Consider the following 19,756-nt stretch of genomic DNA (forward strand, 5'->3'; position numbering starts at 1 on the left):
TGAGTTTTCCTTATTCCCAAATAACCTCCCACTGGTATCTCATGTGCAACTCGCATCACCTCTTTTCTATACCCTACCGGCAATACTACTTGATGAACTTCTGCCCACTTTTCATCCGCCTGCATATGTACAGGTCTCCATTTTCTCATCAAGACATCATTTTTACAGTAATAACACTCTGGTATACTCTCAGATTCCTCTTCCATATATGCTTTCTGATATATCCTTTTTATTTCTACATCTTTCTGTTGTAACTCTGCCAATTTTCCTGAACTAAAAATATCCACCTCATCCTCCACCTGTTCTTGTTCCTTTTCAACCATCTGATCAAAAATCGTTTCTGATAATTGCACTTCAACTTCATCTTCACTTTTTGATTTCTCCTCGTCTTAACCTGTGACTTTGCGACCTTGTTACTACATAATCCAGAAAAACCCCAGGATATTCGTCCTTCAACACTTCAGATGACTGATTTTCCACTGGTTTATCAACCATAGTAAGCATCACTCCCACCTGCGATCCAGCTATATTATTACCCAAGATAAACTGTATTCCTGGACAAGATATTTTATCTATTACTCGTACTACCACTTCACCACTCTTCACTGGACTTTCCAACCTTACCTTATATAATGGAACGCTACTCCTCTCACCCGGGATTCCACATATCACCACCTTTTCTGGCAACATTCTTCCCAAACTACATAATTCCTCATCTCTTACCATTTAGGATTGACTAGGCCCTGTATCTCTTTAAATTGTGACTTCTTTACCTGCTCCTCCTGATACACATGAGTAAACTTTACCCACACAAGTAAATTCTTTAAAGACATCTGGCACCTTCTTAACAATTACTTCTTGAATAGGCTATACAATCGTTGGCATCTCCTTCGCTTCCCTTGGGCTTTCCTTTACCATTCTAACAAACCCCACTGTCTTATCCTGTTTTACCACATCAGCCTTCCCAGTGCTTTTCTTCAACCACCAACACTGTGACTTTACATGGCCTAGTTTATTACAGTGAAAACATTTGAAACTTTTCATTTCTTTTCCACCCCCCTGGATTTCTTTCTTAATCCGAGGTACACTCTCTTCATTGTCTCCCATCAAATCAACTTTACCTTTACCACTTGAGTATTTCTCATGTCCCCAGTTTCTATCCCTCACCGGCTGAAACTGATGTCGGAAACCAATCTTTGGTTTATGAACTGATTCATAATCATCTGCCATTTCCGCTGCTAATCTCGCAGTTTTAACCCTCTGTTCTTCCACATGAGTTCTCACTACATCAGGAATTGAATTTTTAAACTCCTCCAAAAGTACAATTTCTCTGAGAGCTTCATACGTTTGGTCTATTTTCAAAGCCCTTATCTACCTATCAAAATTACTCTGGTTGAGCCTTTCAAACTTCATGTATGTTTGACCAAATTCTTAAATTTCTAAACCTTTGTCTGTAAGCTTCAGGCAGTAGCTCATATGCACTTATGATGGATTTCTTCACCTCCTCATACGTCCCAGATACCTCCTCTGGTAGTGATGCAAACACTTCACTAGCTCTACCTACCAGCTTTGTTTGAATCAGTAACACCCACATGTCCTGTGGCCATTTCATTTGTTTAGCTACCTTCTCAAATGAAATGAAAAAGGCTTCCACTTCTTTCTCGTCAAACCTTGGCAATGCTTGGACATATTTAAATAGATTCCCACCAAGCCTTCGACTATGACGCTCTTTCTCACTATCCTCATCACTATCGTCCAACTGTACGCTTCCCTTTACGTCTGCCAATTTTAACTGACTGTCATGTTTCATGGCCATTTTCTGAAGTTCAAACTGTCTCTCTTTATCTTTTTCCCTGATCTGTATCTCCCTTTCTCTTTCTTTTTGTTCTGCTGGGGTTATTCTTTCTTTTCTCCTTTCTTCTCTCTTGTTTTCTTTTTCCTCTCTCTCTCTTTCATATTCAAGCTGCTTTAATTCTTTCTCATGTTCCATTTGTTTAATGTGCAACTGAATTTTTGCCATTTCCAATGAGTCAAACTCTATCTCAGGCAACTGTAAATGCTTAGCCACCGCCATAATTACCTCATCTTTTCGCATTTTGTCAGGTAATGATAACTGCAATGTTTTTGCGAAATCTAACAGTCTGCTTTTAGTCTCTGTCCGTAAGGTACTGCGTGTGACCGTCTCCACCTCCAACAACTTCTGAGCCTCTGAAAGAGCCATTGTCCACAACACACACCCTACTTAAACTAAAATACCACACCGGAAAAGCAACCACAATATGCTCACCCCTCACTGGCTTTAAGTTAACTAAGCCAATCCAATAGATAGATTTTATCCCCCTCGAGCCCCCAATTGTTATGGGCCAGGGTTTAGAGAACCCCAAAGTGTATCATGGAGTTCACCTGGCCCACAACTTTGAATAGATTATGGTATGCGGAGCACATGGCTTACTCTACAGGTATGGTACAGCAGAAAATGGACCAGTGGTTTTTAAAAGAAAACAATGTTTATTCTATGAACCCAAGTTAACCTTTTTAAAGCAAACAGTGAATCTCTTGGCAACCAGTAAATCAAATACACCGCCCAAAGACTACAACATTAAGCAAACTGTATGCTGTCCTTTTATCATCCAAAAGACTTAACAAACCTTCAAACAGGAACACATTAGGGTTACATTTAATACTGAGACCATTTTACAATTCTGAGTTCGCCAAATTATCCATAAATAGTCTTTGCGTGGCAGAGATCAACAGCAGTGCAGCTCACTGAAAGAACACAGACACATCCAAGCTTCTTCTCAAACTGAAACTAAAAAAGCAGAAGTGGAGCTCAGCTCCACCCACACTCTGACATCACTCCAATAACATGAGCAGCTCCATTTCTTTTCTTTTTTTTTCCAAAACAATGTTAATTTTATTTCATAACATCAAAAACCACATTCCAAAACAGAGTTCAGTAACTGATGAAACAAACGGGTATTCCTTGAAACATGAAAGCTTGAAAATCTTTCATTGATTACTGATGAAGGTGAAGCTTAAACACAGCCACCAGTCACCGTGGTTTTGCCGTTCTTTAGTTACGGGGGCATCACTTGGATCTTGCCCTCATCTTCCTTCGCTTACGCGCATCCGTTTCTTTCTCCACTTGGCCCGCATTGTTTGGCAGCTCAACAGCTCCAACTGGCTTCAAGGCTCCCGAGCAGCTCCATTTCTTAAAGGTACATTTCTTAAACACCCATTTCTTAAAGGGTACTCTCACGTGACAAGAGGTCCATTGACCTTGAGTGGGAATGTCTAGCCTTGGGACGAGCATGACCGGAAAATCCTACTCTTTCAGTCTACAGCGCAGAGACAGGCCATTTGAACCAACAGAATCAGCATATATGCTTCAGATCAGCCTTTCCACTCCTCATCTCATTCCATCAGCTTATCCTCATATTCTTTTATTCCTTTCTCTCTGTGTGCTTATTTAGCTTCCCTGCAAATAAACTGCATTATTTGACTCTTTATGGTATTACATTATACATTCCCACCACTCTTTGAAATTCCCTACTGGATAGTTACCATCTTATGTATATGGACTCCAGTTTTGTATTCCCACAAACAGCAACATTTTCTCTATGTCCAGCCTATCAAACAATTGTTTTACCTGAAAGGTCATGTTGAGGTTTCTTTCCAAAGACACTCAGCATGTACAATATTGAGAAGCAAATCCTCTGAATTCTGATGTCATATTTGTGAAACTATGCCTTGATATCCTTTTTATAATATGGAGATCAGGGGCGAAATTCTCCGGTATCGGCGCGATGTCCGCCGACTGGCGCCCAAAACGTCGCAAATCAGTCGGGCATCGCGCCGCCCCAAAGGTGCGGAATGCTCCGCATCTTGGGGGGCCGAGCCCCAACTTTAAGGGGCTAGGCCCGCGCCGGACAAATTTCCGCCCCGCCAGCTGGCGGAAAAGGCCTTTGGTGCCCCGGCAGTTGGCGCGGAAATGACATCTCCGGGTGGCGCATGCGCGGGAGCGTTAGCGGCCGCTACGGCATTCCCGCGCATGCGCAGTGGAGGGAGTCTCTTCCGCCTCCGCCAGGGTGGAGACCGTGGCGAAGGCGGAAGGAAAAGAGCGCCCCCATGGCACAGGCCTGCCTGCGGATTGGTGGGCCCCGATCGCGGGCCAGGCCACCGTGGGGGCACCCCCCGGGGCCAGATCGCCCCGCGCCCCCCCCCAGGACCCCGGAGCCCGCCCGCCCCACCTTGTCCCACCGGTAAGGTAGGTGGTTTAATCTACGTCGGCAGGACAGGCATTTTAGCAGCGGGACTTCGGCCCATCCGGGCCAGAGAATCGCGGGGGGGGGGGGGGGGGTGCGCCAATCGGCGCGGCGCGATTCCCGCCCCCGGTGAATATCCGGGGCCGGAGAATTCAGCAACCGGCGGGGGCGGGATTCACGCCAGCCCCCGGCGATTCTCCGACCCGGCGGGGGGTTGGAGAACCTCGCCCCAGAAGAGTGCATAGTATTCCCGAATAGGATTCAAGACAGGTGCAACATAACTTCTCTCCTTTTCAATTCTATCCCTCCAGAAATAAACTCCAGTGCTTGGTTTACTTTTTCTAATGGCCTTTCTAGATTATAGAATCCGAACAGTACAGGAGGAGGCCATTCAGCCCATCAAGTCTGCACCGACTTTCTGAAAGAGCACCTACCTCGGTTCATGCCCCCAGCCACCTGTCCTATTTCTATAATCCCGTAACCTAACCTGCATATTCCTAGGCACTAAGAGACAATTTAGAATGGCCAATTCACTTAACCTGCATATCTTTGGTCTGTGGGAGGAAATCAGAGCACCCGAAGAAAACCCATGCAGTCACAGGGAGAATGCGCAAACACCACACAGACAAGGCTGGAATTGAACCCGGGTCCCTGCCGCTGTGAGGGTACAGTGCTAACTACTGTGCCACCGTAGCAAATGTAGAACTACAATGATGTGTGCTGAATTGAAGAGGAGAATTGTTGCTGAATAAAAGAATTAGAATTGAAATAGGACAGCTAATTGCAGAAAACAAATCAGAATCAGACAAGTAATGGGATGGGAAGAAGTCCTTATATGACTAAGCCAATGGGCGACAACTTGGAAATGGGCTAACAAATGAACAGTTGATCACGCACCCAACTCATCAATCTATATTCAGATGAGGACAGTGCATGAGCTTTTCCAAAATCTGTATTCTGCCTATAAACCCTTGAAAAAGGGCCATACAGGAGCACTCAAGAAGGTGGACAGGGGATGCGTATCAATGGTCAGAGGCTCAGTGAACCAAGCAGGAAGATCTTGGTCAAAGATCACTCCAATGTATCCTACCGTCAGTATCATCAATATCTGAGGGGTAACTATATAACTTATCTGTTTTGTTTAAAATTCTCAATAAAGGTACTGAACTTCATGTGACATTGTATCAATCATAATTCTCAGTCTCTGAATTTATGAAGGTGGTAAAATGACCTACAATTGTCTTTTGTGAATGTGTGCTCCTGGACCCCTTCGTTGATCAATTCCAGTAAGATTCTTATTATCCCAGCAAAATGCGGTCTCCTCATTCTTCCTACAAAAATACACCTCACTTCATATTTACATATATTGCAATGCATTCACCAATTCTCATTCTATGTTCTGTTGCAGTTTATTAATGAGCTCTTACATTTTGCCACATTCCTCCTTTATGCCAGCTCCTTAGGTGTCAAATACAAATTTTGAAATTCTATTTCCACTTTGAGTCCGAATCATTATTGTAAACTGTGAATAACAATGGTGCCACGCCAATTCCTACAGCACACTGCTTCACATCTCTCTACCAGTTGTCTAGCCACCCTTAACCTTTACTCTGTTTCCTGATTTGTCGCCAACTTGCTGTCTGTTACTTGTCCTGAGTTTACATGCATCTACCATGCAATAACTTATTGAACACCATTTGAAAGACAAAACATATTAGCCATTTCTACATTATCTTTGTATACCCTATTCCTTCCTCAAATAACTCAAAAGGTTGGCCAGTCTTCTGTTCTGCTGCTTTATTCTCCTCACCTGAAGGCACTGTTGGACCTCTGACATATTGATGTCATTAATAATACAATTATCAAATTGTACTGTACATAAGCTTGGTGATGAAAAGATTAAATTTCCATATACTGTAATGTAGCTTCAATAAAGAACATGTGGAGTTCTCCCTGGGGCATATTTGCGTATTTAGTTTCCTGTGAGTCTAGCATTAGTAGCAAAGGCCAAAACTAGAATTGTAAGTAAATAGTACAAATCAAAATTACTTTGTTGTAAGGAAGCTGGAAACCCTCTTCTCATTGGGATCAATAATTCGAAACATAGGATATAAATGAAAGTTTAATTGTTGGAGGGAAGCCATGAGCACACCTCCCATTGGTCAAGAACTACAAATATTTGGGTAGACATTATGATTAATGGGCTGAATGTTGCCTGCAAAAAAGGGTACAAAAGGGTATCCAGGGATACCTTATATTTCAGAACACTTGCCAAAGGGACTCATGCCAGGAGAAAACGTTAGAAGCTAAAACTAAGGCAATTGCTCAGAAGCATTGCGAAGTCATTGTCAGTGAACAGATAATTGACATAGGTTGTAGTTTGGCGTAAGAATCCAGAAATGACTATTGTCACAGAGGTTGGGGTTTTCCATACTTTTCGGTATTAGAATCTAGGATTTGAGTTAAAGTAATTGCCTTAAGAAAAAGAAGTAGTCCTTGTCAGGAAGCTACTTTCAGCCTCAGAGAGAGAGAGTGCGAGAGCAAGTGAGAGAGAGCGTGAGAGAGAGCACGAGAGCAAGCGAGAGAGAGCACGAGAGAGAGCGAGAAAGCATGAGAAAGCACACTCAGCAACAGAGATGAAGTCTATATAATATATATACATATATATATATAAACAGAGAGAGAGAAACCATTCAGCAAGTAACTGTGAAATATGCACCTCCAGCAGTTAAGGTAAACTTGGAAATTAGAGTGGAAGCCTTGAAGCTGCAAAATGGGGTTTGCATGTTTTTTCAGTTGATTAAGTTTAAAATCTCAAAGAATGTTGTGAGTCAAGAGTCCAGGTTCAATGAAACAAGAAACTACGCTAGAAGTGCCAGAATCCACAGGAAAGACAATGGGCGGGATCCTCCGCTTCTGAATCTAAGCGTTGACGCCAACGGAGAATCCGTGGCCTTTCACGTCAGGCGCATTGGCGCGATTCTGCTACTGGTGAGGGCTAGCACCAGCTCCATGTGAAACACCACCAAAACCTATGAAAAACGGTGTGGGAATCGCCGGGTCCGTGATGGACACTCGCAGGGCTGACAAACTGCAGCGGTGCTTAAACACCCCCTACACACACATTTATTGGAGCAACCAGACAGCTGATGGATCAGCTGGGTCCAGAGAGCACCCAGGGGGGTGCCATGGAGAGACACCTATACGACCCAGGCACCGGTATTAAAGCGGGCTGCCAACGGCATGCACAGCCTTGCCGGCTGTGGAAATGGTGTTGCGTACCCGTCCACCCCGATCTCACAACCCACCTCCTGGCCACCCCACACTACTCCCCCCTGCCCTGGCAGAAACCCTCCGGCTAGCAGCAGGGCTGTCGGGGAGGTATGGCGGTGCTGGGCACTGTCTGTAAGCCCTCTCTCTCTCTCAGCAGCCACCACACCAGGTTCACTATTTGTGAGAGCACACGTGGACCGTGCCGTCGGGAACTCGGTCCATCGGAGGCGGAGAATCACAGGTGCGGCCACTAATGACATGCAAACGGTGCTGCAACTACACACGGTGTGCATCATATTGACGCTGTTTTTGAGGAGGCGGAGCAGCACGATTCAGCGTCAAACCAGCGCCTGCCACGATTTTGGCGTAGGGAGCTTTTTTTCCGGCGATCTCACGCCCAGATTTTGGCGTCAGCTAACGGAGAATCCCTCCCATTGTATTGTACTGTGCCTTAACTCGTGGAATTTTAAATATTAATCTTTGTTGTCCAATAAACCTTGATAGTTTGCATTTTAAATTTGTAATTTTTTTTTGCCAATATAGTAATTTTGTGACAAGAATTTTCTTACTCTGTGGTTGAGGACAGAGCCTAAATCCCAACAGCATGAATGTTTCTCCCTCCATAAGGATGGCAATGGCCTGTAAAGGCAATGATGTACACTCTGAAGGAATTCTGTGAAGGGGGTCTAGGGGGAGGTTAGAGGGTGACAGTACCTGCACTGGAACCAAGAAATGGCCAGAAACGGGAATGTTGCCACAGATCCAAGAGACCTCAGCCACTAAGCAACCATCAAAAGAAGCAAGGTACAAATCAGTCTGAGGGGGTGCATAATAAGAAAACCTGAAATTGTAGCTTTTCAGGTTACTCCCAGACCTTTCACCTTTTGGTGAAAGCCAGATCTCTTAGGGCATCTCATTCTTTTGTTGCCCTGCAGTGAAGTCAGTGTGGTTATGTCCAGGATTGCTCACTTGCATCTCACTCATATCCTCATCCTACACCTCCAATAGGCACAGGCCTAGTTAGGCGAAATTCAGGAAGACTCAGAAAACCAGGACAATGCAATTGTGAGTCAAGGCCGGAGGCAGTGGTCTCTGCCCTCATTTGTTCTGCACTGCAGTCAATGTCGCTCAAAATGTTTCAAAAAAACTATTTTCCTGGAGACTGTGAATAATGTCTAGTATTCTGGTAACATTCTTATTATAAGTACCTCTGGGTGAAGTGCAGTTCCAAGTATACGTCCATCCACAATTGCTATATTGTTGATGCAGCTTAAAAGTAATATTGCCTTCAGACTGCTTCTTAGTTAGGTTGAATTTAAGATCTTGTAAAGAAAGAGTTGAAAATACAGTCATCGAGATCAACTTTAATGAAAACTAAACATAATTTTTTTTAATGGCTTTGAAACTGTTCCCAAAGAGCTTTGATATTTAATGATACCAACATTTGGTAATAGGACAGTTTAAAACTTAACCTGCACATCGTGAACTGCATTAACAAAAGCAATATGTTGGGAACTTTTTTACCACAATGCATTAAAGATAAATTAAACTGTATTTACCAGGAGGTGGTCCTGTTGTGATGTTTGCCAGTGAAAAAGTCTGTCTACATTTCCCACATAGAATCGCCATGAGGTTGTAATTGGTACAATAATGAAGTCCTTCTAGTGATACTCTGATGCTGCTTTCATTTTCAAACAATAAAATTAATTTATCCAGAATTTCGATGTTTTGAGTTTCAGTGATTGTGTAACTAATGTCAAGGGTGACATTGTTATTTGTGACACTAAGTGGCTTGGCAGTAATATTCGCTAAAAGAAGAAACAGAAAGAGAAAAAATTAGTAATTTTCATCACATGCACATCAACAAAATAGCATTCATATTAAAGTTGATAATTGTCAATTACTTTTCTTTTTGAAAGGGATGTGAAACGCCTATCATTTTATTAATGAACTAACTGTTAGTGCATGAGTGAGGCCCATACAAGTAAATCAGCCCCTGCCTCTTCAATGATGAAATACTTCCACAAATCTTATTTCGGCCCAACGTGGCAATGGCCATCTCCAATGAAAGACAATCTGCCCATCACTCCTTGGCACTCACTGGCATTACCATCACTGGATGCCCAACTATCAGCATCCAGGGGGTTGCCATTGGCCAGAAACTCAATTGTGGTACAAGAGCAGGTCAGAAGCTAGAAATCTTGTGGCGAGTAACTCGCCTCCTGACTCCCCAAAGCCTGTCCACAATCTACAAGGCAGAAGTCAGGAGTGTGATGGAAAACTCCCCACTTGCTTCAACAGCACGCTCAAGAAACCTGACACCATCCGGGGCAAAGCAGCCCACTTGATTGGCACCCCTTCCACAAACACGGAGTATACCCACGCCACATGGACTGCAGCAGTTCAAGAAGGCAGCTCACTACCACCTTCTCAAGGGTAATAAGGGATGGGCAATAAATGTTGGCTTAGCCAGCGAAGCCCACATTCCTTGAACAAATAAAAAACCTGTTTTGGACTTTGCCGATCTAGTTCCTAACTTCCTCTTACGTTGCTGAAAGGTCTGCACAGGATGCCCATGGGAACAGGTGAAAACGGCATACAGAGACCGGTGGCTGCAACCACTCATGTTGGCAGCCACCGACATCCAGATATCAGAGACATTCTGGAAACCCCATGACCAAAGGTTTTCTTGACCATCAATGATAGTATTGTCATTCACCACAAAATAACAAATATTCTCTCTCACCGCACGTAATGCTCATGCAAACACATCGGGCTGGATTCCTCAGTGGGGAGTCACTAGAAGTGAGCTGGAGAAAGGGTTTGACTCACCACTCAACCCCAGCATTGAACTCTACCCATTTTCTCTGTTACGACCTAAGGCCGGGTGGATTTCGACATCTTCTTGGTCCTGCAAAGGGAACTAGTTGCTGCATAGCAAAATCTGTTGTCACTGTAGCATTTTCATATTAGGAGCAGCAGCCAAATAGATTCTTTTAGGATAGTCAGACAGTTTGGAATGGGCCTTTGCTTATTATGCAAATCAAAGGAGAAGACGAGTATAGGAGATGTGGTCAGGCCCTGTGCCTCCAGTTCTTTTAATGCCATTGCTGCAGAAAACACCACCACTCCAATGTTGCTCTTAGTTGTAATCAGTGGGACCATGGCAAGTCAGCAGGGAAATCAAACAGTTTCGCTTAGCAACCTCCACCCTCAACTTCACCCACTCACTGAAATTGTCTTTCTGGGGTGACTGTGCAAGCAAGGATCAAGTTGTTATAATCCCTGTTGTGTGGGGAGGGTGATTAAGCATGGTCTCAAAAGGTCTGGCTATGGATCTCTTGGTCTATTGTAAATTCCATCTGCAAATAAACATTCCCATGAGCAGGTTTAGTATAGACTATGAAAAAGTGTGACAATATAATGAGTGCCCCATGATTGCTTAAGAGTTCTCCCACAGCAATCCTGGAAGCTTCCTGGTTGCCTGCAGCTCTCTCTCACAAGGCAACTGAGGACAGAACTGCAGGAACCCTTGGTCCAGAATTTCCATTCAAGCGACTGGAGGGGATGACCTGGAATTTCTGTGGCTGTTGGCATAGTGAGTGAGTGAAACCTCAAGAGTAGACAAGCTTCTAGTGGAAAGGGGCAGAGAGAAGGTCGAGAATGAACCTAAAGTGACACTGGCATGCAAAGGAGTGGATGTAAGTGAGACACCCTCCCACTGACACGCAACCGTCTCCCCCAACGTGAGTGTTGGATTACATCAGTGGGAACTATGTGGGAGCCAAATCCTTTATAAGATGAAAAGCCGGAGATTGTTGTGTTCTCTATTAATTAGTTTGGTTTTCCCTGGCGGAAATGGTAAACCCCCACCCCCCCATCACACCTGAAGTAACACTGGCAAGTTTGCAAGTTACATTTCAAAGGGTTTATTTGTTTCAATAAGAAAAATAAAATGCTGTCAATCTATCGAAAGGAAGTTGTAGGGGATCAGTTGTAATCAGAGGTGAAACGCTAACCTTTATTAAAATAATTTATTTAAGAACTGCAAACAGATAATCTCTATAAAAATATAATCTCAAATTTGTGTTTCCACTGAATAAAAACAATACAAGTTTTCTTACCACAATTCTCATCGCCAGATGGGGTAGCTAGGATTAAAAGCACAGGAACAGCATGATACAAAGTTTTATTCTTAATTTCCATAATTAAAACTATTTTTCTGCTCAAGCCATTTATACACAAACATAGTGCATTCATTTTGCATGTACTGATCGTACTAAACAGTAACTATATTTTAATGAAATTGTAGTAAGGTTTCAGTGTAGTACAGTACTTCATCTAGCAGTTTAATCAATTTTTTTTCTTAACAAACTCAGGAAAAATTTCAGTGGCCATATATCATCCAGGTCAAAACATGTGGCAATGAGGAAGGGAAATAATCAATCAAGACATTGTGCTTAAGTGGTGCTGCACACAGACTTTAAAATTTTTCAGACTGCAACAGAAGGAGACACTGAGCAAGGCAAGGAAATCCATAGTTAGGGATCAGGTGAAAAACTAAGCCACAATGCATTCACGCTGCAAGTACAGCTTGCTGTAATGCAGATTCAGTTTTGCACTGTTGCTAAATTTGTGCCGTTTAGCCAGCTGTCAAGGTCCCCGCCACTAAAGTGTTGAACAAGCATCGCCAACTCTGAATGTATTTTTGGAAATGTCATTATAGGATCTCAAGTCAACATTTCATTCTTCCATCTCTGGTATTTTCAGAAACAGAACTACTGAGAAAGAAAATTAAGAAAAGCACCATTAATTTCAAAGCCCTCATGCTTTTCCTTCTGGGATACTCCCAGCAATGTCTGGGAGATTGGACTGAGTGACTCTGGATTCAGGCTGTATTTAATTGGGGGTTTTCTACAAAGTGAAACCACTTTCTGTAAGGCTATAGTTACAGTGTGAATGCACGCATAAAGCAACAAATATCTCAACAAGTCCTGATTTGAACTTGAAAAGGATGTGGAGGAATGAATAACAAGGTGTATTTGGACATCAAGAGATATCATGAAAACTGACATCATGAAGAGAAATTGCACAAAGGTCCCACAGAAGAGATTAGCGTGTAAAATTAAAGCGCATGGGATTAAGGGTAGTCTATTGAGATGGAGAGAAAACTGGTTGGCAGGCAGCATGCAACGGGTAGGAATAAATGGGTATTTGTCCAAATGGCAGACAATGACTAGTGGGATACTGCAGGGATCAATGCTGGGGCCCCAGCTATTCACTATAGAAATTAATGATTTAGAAAAGGGAGTGAAATGTAATACCTCCAAATTTGCAGATGAAATAAAGCTGGGTGGGAGGGGAGTGATGAGGAGGATGCAGAGGCCCTTCAGTGTGATTTTGACAAATTGAGTGAGTGGGTAAATGAATGGCTGATGCAGTATAATTTGGATAAGCATGAGGTTATCCACTTTGGCAGCAAAAACAGGAAGGCAGATTATTATTTGAGTGGCCACAGATGAAGAGAGGGGAATGTACAATGAGACCTGGGTGTCCTCGTACACCAGTCATTGAAGGTAAGCATGCAGGTGCAGCAAGTGGTAAAGAAGTCAAATGGTACTTTGGCCTTGATGGAGAGAAGATTAGAGTACAGGAGCAGGGATGTCTTGCTGCAATTATAGAGGGCCCTGATGAGGCCACATCTGGACTATTGTGTGTCGTTTTGGTCTCATTATATCAGGACGGATGTTCTAGAGGGAACACAGAGAAAGTTTAACCGACTGATTCCTTGAATGGCAGGACTGACGTATGAGGAGAGATTGAGTTGGTTAAAATTGTATTCGCTGGAGTTCAGAAGAATGAGAGGGGTTTCTCATAGAAATCCATCAACCAGGGGTCACAGTCCGAGAATCCGGTGAGATGAGGTGACATTTCTTCACCCAGAGTGCGGTTGGCCTGTGGAATTTGCTACCACATAAAGGAGTTGAGGCCAAAACCTGTTTTCCAGAAGGATCAAAGGTTATGGTGGGGGAAGGCGGGTATAGGCTCAGGGGGGATTGAGTCGGATGCTCAGCCGTGATGATAATGAATGGCTCTATCAGTGCTGATTAATCTAGCAGTTTGAAGTTGGACTTTATGGTGTCAGCAAGGTTCGAAAACATGTCTCTTGCCCAATATTTTAACAACAGTGTTGACCTTTAATGGGTAGTTATTTCATTATGAAATAGGTACACAGAAGACCTTGGGTGACTGTGTGTGCGTGTGTGTGGTGTTTGCACTTTCTCTTGTGTCTGCCTGGGTTTCCTCCGGATGCGCCGGTTTCCTCCCACATTCCAAAGATGTGCAAGTTAGGTGGATTGGCCATGCTACATTTCCCCTCATTGTCCAAAGTTTAGGAGCGGTTGGGAGAGTGGGCCAAGGTAGGGTGATCTTTCAGAGGGTCAGTGCCGATTCGATGGGCCAAATGGCCTCCTGTTGCACTCTCGGGATTCGATGATTCTATGATGTTGCCCGGAGATAGTGTCAGACATCTGATGGTGCCAATTTTGTGAGTGGTTGCACAGAGAGCAGCTCCTGCTTAAAGGCATGGAAAAGCGCTCTTTTTACCCAAAATCAGGTGTAACTTAGACAGAAAAGTGTAACTGAAGGTCGGAGGAGAAGTTCCCCCTGAGTGGTATGTCTGCTGGTTACCAAATCTGGCAGAAGATGGTGAAGGACTTGGCAAAGGAGTTGGAAGGGACCTGTGGCGAAGCAGCTTGTGGAAAGATGGCAGAGGCGGAAGGGTCTGTACAAATTGGAAAGCCCCAGTTGATGGCTTTCATTAAGGAAGAGTTCAGCTGACAGAGGAAGGAGGTGCAAGAGGATCGGTCGAAGGCCATCGAAGGGATGTGGCACCCCTGAAGGGATTGATGGAGAGGGTGGAAAAATGTCTAGAGGCTCAGGGTCACAGATCCGTGAAATTGAGAGGGTGATCTCTGAACACACAGTGATAGAGTGGTGGCACTGGAGGTGAAGGTGGGGCTCTTCGGAGACCTTTGCAGGATGTTGAGAGCAAAGGTGGAGGAGGAGAAAAACAGGTTGAGGAGGCAGAATCTGCAAATAGTTGGCCTGCGCAAAGAATTCTGTTGGAGCGGCGGTCGGCAACGCCACCGGGGGTAGCGGCCTGGCTGGGTGACTTATACCAGCTTTCTACGGCTGGAAAAGTGGGGTATGCATTAATGGGTACAGCAGAGGGCATCGAGGCAAGTTGGTAGATGTCTGTGGCTGTGTTTGAGGAGCTGTTCGTCGCGGGGAGGCGGGTGGGGGAGGAGGGGTGAAAAAGGAAAAGATTTGTACAAACTGTATAGTTTGTTCCCCAAATTGTTTATGTTTTGCAACCTTTTGTATAAGTTTTGAACAAAATACATTCTTTTAAAAAAGGAGATAGTGTCCACTGGTGCATCAAAACAAAGGTACACAACACCAGATATTTACACCTCATTTCTCACCCGTCCATCTGTCTGCAACTTGTGAACGATCTGGATTATACACCAGAATATCTACATCTCATTATCATTAGAAGTACTTGTGGTACATCTTTTTCATCATTACACTTGTTAAGAAGGGTTTACTCTTGACTGTAAATAGAAGCATCATCCTCTCAACCCATGATTCCCTAGTTAAACAAAGCAACTACAGGTGACAGTGGAGAGTGTTAGGTACAGGACACAGAAAGAATGGTGGGAGTTTCCTTTCTGCTCCCACCCTATGACTTCTTCCAAAGAAATTATTTGTAATTTTGGTCTTTCCCACCAATACTTCAAAGTGTCTGTGCTGTTTGCAGGTAGTAGCTGAGTCGGCAATGAATCCATACTTTGAATTACTGAACTGCTTGCTGGACTTGGTGCAAAATGGCCTTTGCCAACGTACTTGAGTTTGAGATGGTGTAAATGGGTGCAGAAGTCACTGATTCTTTAAGGAAGCCTGTGGTTGTGTCATTTATAGTTGTGCCTGTAGAAAAGATCAAAGCAAATTGGTGAAAATCCAAGCTCTGAAAGAGCAGTCATCACAAGGTATTTCACGTCAGCTACCATTTCGGGCAGATAGTGTGAGTGGGAAATGTGCTGTAAAGTGAACATGCAAATGTGTGTCCAATTCAGGCAACGTGACTTGATCAATAGACTGTAGGGGGTGGGGTTCCCACTCGATTATTCTGGCCATTCTGGCCTCTCAGCAATTTTATGCTGGAGTAGGAGAGAACTCAGACAGAACCTAACTGAGGCTCTGAAGTGGCCAATTATTGACCTCCTGAGGACCATTTCCCATCCAGCCTCAATTTTAGGCTAGCGGGAGGATATCCTAGGTATGGGGGAAGCCTGAAAACAATTGGATTAGGCCTCAGGCAGAGAGTGGGGCGAGCACCTCCATCAGAAGCTCCTTCTAACTTTGGATACCCCTCTCCTTAAGTCTGGTGGTTGAGGGACCTCCCTTGCTCCATGAACTCGTCCTCCAACACCCAGTTCCCCACCATCTACCTCTCACAACTTCCTCACCCTGTCCACCCTAAAATCCCAAAAATATACATTTTCCTGAACTCCTGGAACTTAAGCTCTATGTACTGCTTGAAGTTCCATGGCTGTCCACTTCAGCCTCTGGCACGGCATAGGCTAGAGAGCTGCTGGTCAGTCAGATTGGAGGGGTTTAATTCCTGGGAGGGTGTGTGTGGGCAATGCCTATAGAGGGAGGGATTGATGCCTATGAGGGGGAGGGGAGTTGGCTGTGAGGGAACTGGGTAACCTTGAGTGAGAGGCAGAAGACTCGCCTGCAGCCAATTAATGCTCATTGGAGTGTGAAATGGCTGCGGGACAGGCTCTTCGGATGGTGGGACAGGAAACCTCATCATCTGACAGTAAATTAAAAACTGGTCAGCGAGTTAATTACACTGATTCTGTATCTGCACTGGTTGTGGAATTACGAGTCCTTTTTGTTTGTGTTACGCTGGACGTTACAGAATACAAAAACAATATAAGGCAAATATAATATAAATAAAAGTACAAATGATATTGTTATTGGCATTGCCAGCAGTGAGATTGTAAGCAGAAAATTACAAAGAGGTATTGATAGGTGAAGTGAATGGGCCAAACCATGGTAAATGGATCTCAATGCCAGCAAATGTGGGGTTATCCACCTTGGACGTAAATGGTCAAACATGGTATTTTCTAAATGGTAAAAGTTAGTCTCAGTGATGGCCTAAGAGACTTGAGAGTTAGGATACATAGATCATGTCAAAGATACTAGGAGAATTAGGCCATACAACCCTTTGAGCCTGCTCCACCATTCAATATGATCAAGGCTGAATCTCTATCGCAATACCACATGCTTTCTCCCCATACCCCGTGATGCCATTAAAATCTAAAACATTATCCATCTCTTTCTTGAATATATTCAGTGACTTGGCTTCCACAGCCTTCTGTGGCAGATAATTTCACAGATCCAGACACTTTGATTGAAGAAACCTTTCCTCATCTCAGTCCAAATGGTTTACCCTATATCATGAGACTGTCCCCTGGTTCTAGATTCCTCTATGAGGGAATACATCCTCCATGCATGAACTAGTTCAGAACATAATCAAGAAGGCAAATGGAATGTAGGCATTTCTGTTTAGAGGACTAAAAAACAAGGGGGCAGAGGTCATGCTTCAGCTCTGGCTAGACCTCACATGGGTTGAAAGTTTTGCATCAGAGAACATAGTTTGGAAATTTGAGCCAAACATTTTAGTCATGAAATAAGGAAACACAAAGAAAATGCAAAAGGTGTAGAAATTTGGAATTGTCTTGCACAAATAGCAATTGATGCTAGATCAATTGTTAATTTTAAATCTAAAATGGATAGATATTTTTATATCCAATGGTAATAAAGGGATATGGGGTTAAGTCACAGATTAGCCATGATTTAATGGAATGGCAGAGGAGGCTCGCAGGGGTAGATAACCTGCTCCTGTTCCTATATAACAGTTCAAATGTTGTTTGATAACACTCTTGTGAAGTGCTTTGGGGTGTTTTAGGGTTGCTATATTAATGTAAATTATTGTTATTGTTCATTTGGTGAAAGCTGGGTGCCAGTGCCACTGTTAAGTGCAGAAAGGTCTGGAGGAGAGGTGCCCAAGTCAATGGTGAGAAAATAAGACATGCCTTCTGATGGTGCTGAAGTTTCAGAGCGTGTGGGAATCACTGTTGAGGTGGTGTTGGAGTTGGTGAATATCGTAACATCTGTTGAAAGAGAAATAAGCCAAAGAAACGTGATCGCTCTGAATTATTGCGCCATCAATACACCATTGATACAACAAGATTCATGAAGGTGTGAACCAATTCCAAATACTTCCTTGTGTTGGTGACCTGGAAATACACAGGCCCCGAATCCCCATAACAGCCGAGATTCAAAAGATCATGATTAGCTGAAAGGCCAAATGTTCTCTGGGGAAGAGGGTCATGCAGTGAAGGGGGAGGGGTCATGGGTAAATATTTCAGTAAATGCTCTTCATACCCTCATGTACCACAAGGAGTGCAATAAAACATACTTAAAATACCAATAGCTCCAGTCCAAATTTGCAGTGACGTTCCTTGCGCCTTTGGAAACCCACACAGCAGAAGTTCACAAGCACTCACATGAAATTGGCCATGTTTTGCAGTTCTTCTTAAAGCGAACCTGTCAGCTTTATCCCTGTGTTGCTTTTAAAATTAAATTGAAATCAGGCACTAATCTGCCTACAATAAAGATCCCTGGGTCTTTGGAGGTGCAATCCTGTCTCCAAGAGCTGTGAACCAATCATGAGCAGCTGGGGAGGCCAAAAGGAGAAATAGGGGAGGTGGGCTGGCAAGGGCCCATCAAACGGGCTCTGGTAAAGGGGAGATGGTCATGTGGAGGATAGGGTGGGGTCTTCCCACAGAGGCAGGCTTTGCTTTTAGTGGGGCCCTCCGTGGGAGCACAGGGTTCCTGATCAGGAGGATGCCCATACCCACTGCCAGACGCTGTTCCCACCCTGGTAGAATACTAGGAATTTTGGGCCCCACACCTCAGGAAGGACATACTGGCACTGGAGCAGGTCCAGCGGAGATTCACACGGATGATCCCAGGAATGGTAGGCCTAACATACGATGAACGTCTGAGGATCCTGGGATTATATTCATTGGAGTTTAGGAGGTTGAGGGGAGATCTAATAGAAACTTACAAGATAATGAATGGCTTAGATAGGGTGGACGTAGGGAAGTTGTTTCCATTAGCAGGGGAGACTAGGACCTGGGGGCACAGCCTTAGAATAAAAGGGAGTCACTTTAGAACAACGATGAGGAGAAATTTCTTCAGCCAGAGAGTAGTGGGTCTGTGGAATTCATTGCCACAGAGGGCGGTGGAGGCCGGGACGGTGAGTGTCTTTAAGACAGAAGTTGATAAATTCTTGATTTCTCGAGGAATTAAGGGCTATGAAGAGAGAGCGGGTAAATGGAGTTGAAATCAGCCATGATTGAATGGTGCAGTGGACTCGATGGGCCGAATGGCCTTACTTCCGCTCCTATGTCTTATGGTCTTATAGGAAGGCAGTGCCGCAGTGGTATTTTCACTGCACCAGTAATCCAAAGACACAGGTTAATGCTCTAGGCACCTGGGTTCGAATCCCACCATGGCAAATGGGGAAATGTAAATTCTATAAAGATCTGGAGCTAAAGGTCTAATGATGAGCATGAAACCATTGTCAACTGTCGTAAAAATCCAGCTGGTTCACTGCACCTGCCATCCTTACCTGTTCTACATGTGACTCCAGAGCCACAACAATGTGGTTGACTCTTAAATGCCCTCTGAAATGACCTAGCAAGTCACTCAATTTAGGGTCAATTAGTGATAGGAAACAAATATGCATATCCCATAAATGAATAAATAAATACTGGCAGTGGGATGAAGCCATTCAATGACCTCAATTGGTCTAGGATCAGAATGGCTGAATCAAGACTTAATCAGAAGTCAGGAAGGCAAGGATCTCCAGTCCTCACTTTGTCACCCAATTGAACAGCTCCTCCTATCCCACTCGGAATCCCATCATGATCCCGGGAGGGCCACTAAATTCTGCCCTGGGTTCCTTCTCTTTCTGGTTGTGCTTTTCATCGTAATTTACCCTTTAGCCTTAGTAAAGACTGAGAACAGATTAAGACATCCTCTGAGGTTCCCCAAAGGCTGTCAGAAATATCAAT

General features: G+C 43.9%; 1 protein-coding gene across 12 annotated transcripts in view; it reads right to left on the reverse strand.

Moving 5' to 3' along the window:
• ptprc (protein tyrosine phosphatase receptor type C) overlaps positions 1 to 19,756 on the reverse strand; it is a 521,790-nt gene that overhangs the window by 100,465 nt on the left and 401,569 nt on the right. For 8 of the 12 annotated variants that reach the window (XM_072511439.1, XM_072511435.1, XM_072511437.1 and 5 more), the window contains 5 exons: positions 17,708 to 17,785; positions 15,447 to 15,527; positions 11,663 to 11,689; positions 9,098 to 9,346; positions 8,747 to 8,860 (listed from right to left, as the gene is read on the reverse strand). In XM_072511439.1, the coding sequence (XP_072367540.1) occupies positions 8,747 to 8,860; positions 9,098 to 9,346; positions 11,663 to 11,689; positions 15,447 to 15,527; positions 17,708 to 17,785 (549 nt within the window). The remainder of the gene's footprint in view (positions 1 to 8,746; positions 8,861 to 9,097; positions 9,347 to 11,662; positions 11,690 to 15,446; positions 15,528 to 17,707; positions 17,786 to 19,756) is intronic. The other 4 variants (XM_072511442.1, XM_072511445.1, XM_072511447.1 and 1 more) reach the window with 2 other exon arrangements.

The sequence above is a fragment of the Scyliorhinus torazame genome, chromosome 7, assembly GCF_047496885.1.
Source record: "Scyliorhinus torazame isolate Kashiwa2021f chromosome 7, sScyTor2.1, whole genome shotgun sequence".
Lineage (NCBI taxonomy): Eukaryota > Metazoa > Chordata > Chondrichthyes > Carcharhiniformes > Scyliorhinidae > Scyliorhinus > Scyliorhinus torazame.